Source organism: Acanthisitta chloris, unplaced genomic scaffold (genome assembly GCF_000695815.1).
Source record: "Acanthisitta chloris isolate BGI_N310 unplaced genomic scaffold, ASM69581v1 scaffold31772, whole genome shotgun sequence".
Lineage (NCBI taxonomy): Eukaryota > Metazoa > Chordata > Aves > Passeriformes > Acanthisittidae > Acanthisitta > Acanthisitta chloris.
Window position 1 is genome coordinate 1 of NW_008662705.1, and position 8,668 is coordinate 8,668.

The following is an 8,668-nucleotide window of genomic DNA, read 5'->3' on the forward strand; positions in this document are numbered from 1 at the left end:
CTGGATAGACAAGTTTTCTGGATAGGTCCTTGCCGAACTAAAAAAGGAAGCATCAAATCCTTCTCATGCTCAACCCTTACACATCTCCAGCAGCTATTCTGGCTCAAAAATTAACACAGAAGTGACCAAGCTTTTGCAATAAAAGCCCAACAATATCCCATTGATTGCATTAGGATTCACATTTATCAATGCTATTTGGGTATGGAAGAGTAACTACAGTACCTGTAGATGTGAAATCTCTCCTTCTCTTAGTTTCAGCTGTGACTGAAGGTTTTCAATTATACTTGAACCTGCTCCCATCCTTATAGCATCATACAGATTGCTCCCACTAGTGGCTGTTGGTCCAAACGAGTGATCATGAGGATCATCCTATAAACAAAAAGGTTAGAGAAGCTTAAAATTAGGCAAAAATCCGCACATTTTGGAATGTTCCCTCTCCTAAGTATGACATAATTTAAGATTTAAAATTATACCACGCTAGGCAAGCATTTCAGTGCTTAGAATTTGTTTTTAAAACAGAAGCTTAAGGTGAATTGATAGCATTTGGGATAGCTCCTTACTGGTGAGCTCTTCTGGCACCTACACAACTGGTATTTAATTTCAGCATGGGTAACTGGATTGACAGGGGAAGAGCAGCAGTAGAAGACTTCACACAGAGCATGCTACTATGGATAAGGCTGTGCCAGGGCTGCTAGTAAAAATAAATCAATTGATTTGATTCCTTCTAGCATTATTCAGCTCTTCTAATGAAATCAGACATGTGAACTCAGCACCAATACTTCTACATACCACACTGTGGCTTCAACTGCTTTTCACATGTTTTACACTCACAGACACCTTGTAAGCAGGTTTGAGAAGTTACCTTGTCTAAGGCAAATATACTCTTAAAGATTGATTTTCTACATTCATAAACCTTCTTGAGGAGGAAGGAAAACAGACTGTCAAAAAAACCCCAACAATATAAGAGATCTCTGGTACCTGTGAGAGGAAAGAGGTCTGAAGACCTGCCATGTCCACCCCACTGATGGAACTAGAGCGTGACATTGATGGAGTACTCGAAACAGTTTCGACTGTAAATGATTTCCGATCCTTACAAACAAACAAGAACACACAACATCCCCAGTTAGCTATAGAAAAAAGTTCACAACATGGTAAAAGATTCTGTGAAGAGCCTGCCCCTTTTCACCACTAACTACACAACACTATGTGATAGGGGAAGTAGAAAGTTTACCTAGCCCTAAAACAAATGGAAGTTCACCAACAAAGAATTTCTGTGCTATAACACTTACAGCCTATGTTCAAGTTCTCAGACTTAAAGTTCACAGTAAAAGATTCTGTGAAGAGCCTGTCCCTTTTCACCACGAACTACACAACAATATGTGATAGGGGAAGTAGAAAGTTTACCTAGCCCTAAAACATATGCAAGTTCACCAACAAAGAATTTCTGTGCTATAACACTTACAGCCTATGTTCAAGTTCTCAGACTTTTAGGAAATGAAGACAGAAGCTGCAAATTACACCAGAATTTCTCTCAAGTTGCAAAGGGAGTCCCTTTTCACCACGAACTACACAACAATATGTGATAGGGGAAGTAGAAAGTTTACCTAGCCCTAAAACATATGCAAGTTCACCAACAAAGAATTTCTGTGCTATAACACTTACAGCCTATGTTCAAGTTCTCAGACTTTTAGGAAATGAAGACAGAAGCTGCAAATTACACCAGAATTTCTCTCAAGTTGCAAAGGGAGACTCAGGGGCAGTTTTGTACACCCAGAAGTATCACAGGAAGAGTATCCCACATCCAGAACAATATCTCTTTTTAAAATGAATTTTAACAACAGACTTGCCTCTTTCTACAGACAGCATCTACTAGCAGGTTGCTACTGAAGGATAAAGCACTTCAGACTTTTAGGACTGGAGATGGTAAGAAACCAATCATAGAGACAGTTTTACTTGAATGCCAACTGCTAATTAGCAGCAACAAAGTCAATGACTATTGTGAACTGCTCTGTGACTTGTGACTTCAGCTGGAAAGCATGTGCTACATTACACACAGTCATGTGAAACAGAGCAGGAATTCAGTGCAAGCAATGCTAGTTGTCTAAGCAAAGAAAACAAGTAGCTTCAGAAAAAAAAGAACCCAAGAACACTCAAAAAAGTGAGGATTAAGACAATCATTACCCATATTTTATCTCTCAGGTTAAATAGATTATTACTCAAAGCTTACTTCAGTGAGTAACACAACTGTTACTTCACTGGAAGCAAAAGGCAGCCACAATAAAGACAGCCAAGTCCCCAGTGTGCTACACACACTGTCAGGTATAGATATCTACTGAAAGTTTCAGGTTATACGTAACAACTAACATAACAACAGTATCAGTAAAAATTAGATGTTAGGTTTTGGTACCTTCTCCTTTGCTGCATCTTGCACAAGAATTGCCTTCTTCTTTTCCTGTTCAACTTTCATCTTCTCCATTTCTAACTGAGTAGCTAACAGTGCCTACAAAATAAATACAGCTTGTTAACCTCCTGCTAGCTCAGACTTGAACGACAACATAGATTAAAGCTGAATTAGGCAGTACCTTTTCTTTCTTTGCATCTTCCAAGGTTTTTGCATACTCATCTTTGAGCCCTTCTAGTTCAACCGCATACCTACATTGAGGAAGGAATGAGGGAGACAAAGTCACTAAATAAGTATTCTGAATTCCCTTCTAGTCTCATACCTACATTGAAGAAGGAATGAGAGAGACAAAGTCACTAATAAGTATTCTGAATTTACTCTGGATTGCATACCTACATTGAGGAAGGAATGAGGGAGACAAAGTCACTAAATAAGTATTCTGAATTTACTCTGGATTCCTACACTTTCAAAACTACATAACTTCAAGGCTCTGAATGAAGTATGCTTAACAAGCTGGGCAGCTGTCAACATATTGCAGTCATATAAACACTCCACTAGTTTTAAAGAAACACTGTTAACCAAAAATGCAACTCACCTACTGTTTTCATTCTCCATTTTCTTCAATTTGTTTCTCTCCACCTCCAGCTGAGCCTGAAGACGTGTATTTTCTTGCCTTAAAAGACTATTCTGAGACTCAGAAGAAGACATCTGAATTTTATTAGCAAGAAGTTCTTCTGTAGCAGCTCGTTCTCTCTCAGCAGCTGCTGCTAGAAGAGTCTGAGACTCACCTAATAGTAAGAAAAACATGGAATTTAACTTTTTTTGATCAAACGTCTATAACATGAGCCATTTATTTATGCATCAAAATGAAATCTGAGAATTTTTTCATATGCAACTAATTTTTCTTTAAAAAAAATAAATCTTGTTTTCTTTTGTAAAGGAAATTAGGAATTTTCCACCACAGAGTCAGAGATTCAAAGCAATGCAGAATGAGATTTCCTACTCTTTCAGAATGCAATGTACAACTACCCATTGCCTCCAGAAAGGACATAACTTCTCTGGGTCCACCTTTGGAGTTTTCATGCATTTCTCATTTAAAGCAATAGATTATTACTCTATCAACAAATCAATGTATCATCATCTATGTAATTAGGTAAATAAGTGATTCCAAACTTTACAATTTGGAATCTAAGCACTAATCCCCACTGAGATGCTTTCAGTGTCTCAACACTTGTCTTTCCTTTAGTTGCTGTAAGGACATGTATACCTTAACACCTTCATCTTGCAGTCTTATGTTACAGTGTGTTCTACAGAGAACCAGTGGATGACCTGTCCAAGAACACTGGCACAATTCTCCCCATACCATTTCCTTACAGAAAAGCATTTTGTGCTCATCAATCCTGATTCACCATCTACACCTTGGGCAAGCATCAAGCCCTTTACATTTACCTTCAGGCACCTCATGTCTTAATAAGAGCCTCACAGCTCAGTAAAGTTAAAACCATCTTACCCAGCCTGTCAGAAAGGTTTTTTTCCAGCTTTTCCCAGGCAGAGGTCTGTGCTCCCAGCGTGGCTTGCAGGTTTTCGATCTGCCGCAGAAGAGGTCGTGTGGCAGATGTAACACTTTGGCTTAGCTCCTGGTTCCTGCTCTCTGCTTCCTGGAGTCTCTGAGATCACAAATTAAATGTGATTAAGTCTGAAAGTCATCTGATGGATTGACAGATTAATACAGAATTCAGCTAAATACACAGCAGCTGCTTCACAGTCTAAAATCATTGCTTTACGGTCGCTTTACAGTCTAACATCCACATGTTCAAACTCACAGTAAAGTGTGAAATTCCAAGAGAGAAGTTTAACATTTTTAGACACATGACAGAGCAAGGGCCCAGACATGTCCAGCCCTCTGGACATCACTTGAAACATTTTGGCAACAATCTATCTTCTGGACCTTAAGAAAAATGAAAGTATTTTTCAGCAGCATTTGAAACATATTTGCTAGCAATTTTAGATGACTATCCAAACTTAATGGCTGTGCTCTGCCTTATACTGAAAGGTCACATTACACATTTCAGAGGTATCACAAAAAACCGAGTTTTTTCACTGTGTGATTTTAAAAAAAACATTTCATTTCAGATTTTCATTGCTCCTCTACAGAGGATAAATACTGCAGGGAACCAGAAAGCAAAGCCTCCCTTTCAGACAATTAATGCCACAGTAGCACTTAAGGTTCAGTTTTTAGAAGCTCCTTGCAGATCTAAGTTGATATCAGCTATTTGTTGTAGTACCTGTTGTAGTTCACCAATTTCCTGGCGTAAATAATCTTCTTTTCTTGCTGCTTGCTGCTCTGCACGTTGCAGTGCTAATCTCAGGTCTGCCACCTAAACAAACAAGGAATTGGTACTTAACTCCTGCCAAAAGTTACAGTGTCACCTATTCATTGCTGCCACAGCCCTGCATCCTTTGTAAACACTGTTAGACAGGATCTGTCTGTTTACAAGTTAAAGGCTTAAGTTTTCCATGTACACAAACAGCTACAATGATTGAGCACTAAAAAATCTTTAAAATCAAATTTCTTCAACTTTGCATCATGGTAAGAGCACTACAAACTTACCATAGAGCCTGTCAAAGTTGTTTCATTTAGACAAGTAAAAGTTCACTAAAAAATCTTTACAATCAAATTTCTTCGACTTTGCATCATGGTAAGAACACTACAAACTTACCATAGAGCCTGTCCAAGTTGTTTCATTTAGACAAGTAAAAGTATTTTGAAATAAAATCACTTTTTAAAGGTGAGCACAACCACCACTCAAAACTGAACAAGTTTAACAGGAAAGAAATCCACTGGGTATTTGCTAACTGAACAAGTTCAATGGGAAAGAAATCCACTGGGTATTTGCCAAGTACACAAAAGCAAGTTCCACCTCATAGTGCACCTGGTTCATGACATCAGGTGCACACACCACCTCAGCACAGTCATCTGTTCAATTAACAAGTTTAATGACTGCATTTAAGACCCACCTGAATTGCCAAAGCTTCTTGTTGCTGCCGAGCCTCATCCTGGGCCTTCTCCAGAGCTAACCCAAGCTCTTCCTTTGCCTTCATTTCCCGACTTAGGGCTGCTTCCTGAGCCTCACTGTCCTTTGTAGCATTAGCTTTATGAAGATCTGCAAGTTCCCTGGGGAGAAAAAAAAAAGCCCCAAAGCATTCACAGTTTATACAAGGCCAACAGTGACTTTGCAAACAACTTTGTTGTATATAAACATTTCACAAGCATTGCACAAGAAACAGACACAATCTGAGTGTGGGATTGCTTACTTGTATGCACTGTCAAGTGCTGCCTGGACACTTCTGTTCCTTTCTTCAAGGTTTTCTGCTTCAGCCTGAAGTTTGGCAAGATCCTTTTCTTGTCTCTCTACAACACTGTTCAGCTGTTTAATGCTGTCTCGATGCTGCTTCTCCAGGTCCTCCTTGCCATCAAGCACCTGTCAGAGAGCAAGCAAGAAACATGAGACTATCCTCAGCACGAGGCAGATGATGGGGTCTGAGGACAGTGATAATCAAGACAAGCCATGAAGTTACACAAAATGACTAAACTGATCTAGAACTCTGCCAGAAGAGAAAGGTTTTACACCCCAACATTCCCCAGAGGAGGGGACTGCTCTTCACCACAGTTTCACAGGCAAACAGTATGGGGAAGTCAAGTCTTGATTCAATCACTAACTGCCCAAATTTTGCTGGTACATGTTTTCCAACTGAACTGTAATGCACTGAATTTGGGCAGCTCACCTGACAACCAGCACTGCAACTGCAAAGCAGCTGGAAACAAACCTTACCACAGTTTTACTGAGAATGTACACATCAATCACAGCTCAGTGTTCCAATAATGTGCAATGGTAAGGCACTGGCACAGAGAAATTCCATCCCTGGAATGGCTCAAGGCCAGGTTGGATGGAGCTTTGAGCTACCTGGTCTAATGGAAGGTGTCCCTGCCCACAGCAGGAGTGTTGGAACTAGGTGACCTTTAAGGTCCCTTCCAATCCAAACCATTCTATGAATGTATTAAACAGAGAAGTCTCCCAGAAAAGAAAAAATTATCAGTCTATTTAAAGCCTCCCCAAAAGGCAACTTTGTAGCTAATATAAAAAAGCTTTAAACAAACAAACAAAAGAAGAAACTGACCAATATCTCACCTGTTTCAAGTGCTGCAACTCCTCTTCCAATTCTTTAATCTTTTTGTTCTGTTTTGTGTTAATATTCTCTCTCTCTTTCTCTTTGGCTCTTAATTTCTTAATAATGTTGGAATTGTGCAGCTGCTGTTTGGAAAGCTTTTCTCCTGTGAGTAAAATGAGGATAAAGCTAAATAATGATGCTACTCTATGGACTGTTCCTCTTCACACCTCCCCCTGCTCTTCATTACTGCGAAAATAATAATCAAACATGTACGAAAATATTTACTCTTACAGTTTTTCATGCAAATTCTTGAGTATTAAGTCTACCTTATCCTGGGATGACCTTGTTACACTAAGCTACAATGAGACAGGATAGGCAATGACAGGCTTGGAAATTAAGCAAATGAGCTCATCATATCAAGAGAAATAAAATGGCCTGTTCATTTAGTAACTCTATTTTACTTACTTAAAAAGTAACTTAAAAGTTAATTCTCACCTTCCTCCATTAATCCTTTGATTTGCTCTTCTTTTTCTTTCAGCAATTCAGTAGTTTCATTGGTATTAAGTCTAGTAGCCAATTCTTCTTTAATAGTCTTTACTTCCTAAATAATAGGATAAAATACTTAGGATTGTTTATTAAAATACATTTAGGGAAAAATGCACAGCGAGTTACACTGATCACCTTTTTCTTCTCCCCTTCCTCTCAAAAGGCTTTTCTTTGAAAACAATTTAGGCTGGAAGGGAACTCTGGAGATTATCTGATCAAAACAGATTGCTCAGAGCCTCATTCCATCAAGTTTTAAAAACCTTCAAGGATTGAGACTCTGTAAATCCTCTGTACAATTTGTTCCAACTCCTCCTTCCATTTCATTTTCTACAATATAGCAAACCAAACTGTCTTAGTCACACAGAGGTACTGGACAGTTTTGCTGTTTCAACTCACATCTGTGCCAACACAGTGACACATACAGTGACAAACAACTGAAAGATATTTGTTTTCCAGTTACAGATTTGAGTTTCCTTCTTGCATTAAGCCAGAGAAATGCACTGCTGTGATACTAGGTCAAGAACATTTAAACCCCATCAACTTTGCTGCTGTAGATTTCTTTGCTCATTCCAAATCAATCCATCATCAGCCCTTAATTTTCCTAAAGAAGCCATTCCCACTCTCCACCACTCCCTCCCATCCCCAGGCTATTCTCCCTCACATTAATGCAAATGCATATATGGGTACAAGGGGAATGAGAGCAGACCTGAAACCTTTTTTTTTTTTCTTCTCCCAGATCAGACTGAGAAATACTTGAGTTCCCTATCCTGGTTCACAGCATTACTGCAAGAACACAGGTGTCACCACTAGGAAACACCAAACAGCTTGGATGGCTGAAATCAGCTTATGATAGTTACTAACAGCATGAGAAAGCACCTGGCAGCCTCATGCTTTTCCCTAGCTTCATCTTCACTAATTTACCTCAAGAAATACAATTGTGTCCTAAAAAAAATAAATACTAATTTCACTGAAAAGCCAAATTACCTTTTTAGCTGCATCCCTCTCCTTGCAGGCTAACTGGAGCTTCTTCTCAGCATCTGCAATGCGCTGAGCAAACTCCTCTTTAAGGGATGAAAGGCTACTGCTCTCTTCTTTGGTTCTGAACATTTCACTGCGTTTAAAATGAACATTTCAGAACAGCTGCACAGTTATGTGACATTCCAAACAGTCTGCAAGAGATAAGCTCTTAAATGCTTTTAGTAAGTGCTTTGTTTGTTTGTTTTACACGTGTGAAACAGAAGTCAAAAACCCACAACCATATTAGCAGTACTAATCAAAGATGTTGATTAATGTACCCATGAAAACAATGAAATGTTTGATTTATCTTAAATGTTTTGCCTCTTAGTCAAGTTCTTTCTAATTAGCCATATATTATATACAGGACAAATAATTTAATGTATAATTTAAGATTGATTTAGACATTAAACAACAGCTTCACCCATTACCTGTACATTTTGAAACTTGGTATTTGATCAGTGAACTGGGAAATACAATTTTCCATTTTTCCTCCCTTTTTAACCAAATGAAATAAGGAATTCAGGTTTTTTTTCC

General features: G+C 38.7%; 1 protein-coding gene across 1 annotated transcript in view; it reads right to left on the minus strand.

Moving 5' to 3' along the window:
• Positions 1-222: 222 nt before the first annotated feature.
• Positions 223-8,668, minus strand: part of TMF1 (TATA element modulatory factor 1) — a gene marked incomplete at both ends in the record, with an annotated part of 14,783 nt that continues 6,337 nt past the window's right edge. Inside the window, 12 exons of the mRNA XM_009070702.1 lie at positions 223-369; positions 979-1,089; positions 2,408-2,500; positions 2,583-2,652; positions 2,997-3,189; positions 3,912-4,068; positions 4,687-4,779; positions 5,420-5,576; positions 5,717-5,883; positions 6,592-6,734; positions 7,067-7,172; positions 8,102-8,228. Of these exons, the coding sequence (XP_009068950.1) occupies positions 223-369; positions 979-1,089; positions 2,408-2,500; positions 2,583-2,652; positions 2,997-3,189; positions 3,912-4,068; positions 4,687-4,779; positions 5,420-5,576; positions 5,717-5,883; positions 6,592-6,734; positions 7,067-7,172; positions 8,102-8,228 (1,564 nt within the window). The remainder of the gene's footprint in view (positions 370-978; positions 1,090-2,407; positions 2,501-2,582; positions 2,653-2,996; positions 3,190-3,911; positions 4,069-4,686; positions 4,780-5,419; positions 5,577-5,716; positions 5,884-6,591; positions 6,735-7,066; positions 7,173-8,101; positions 8,229-8,668) is intronic.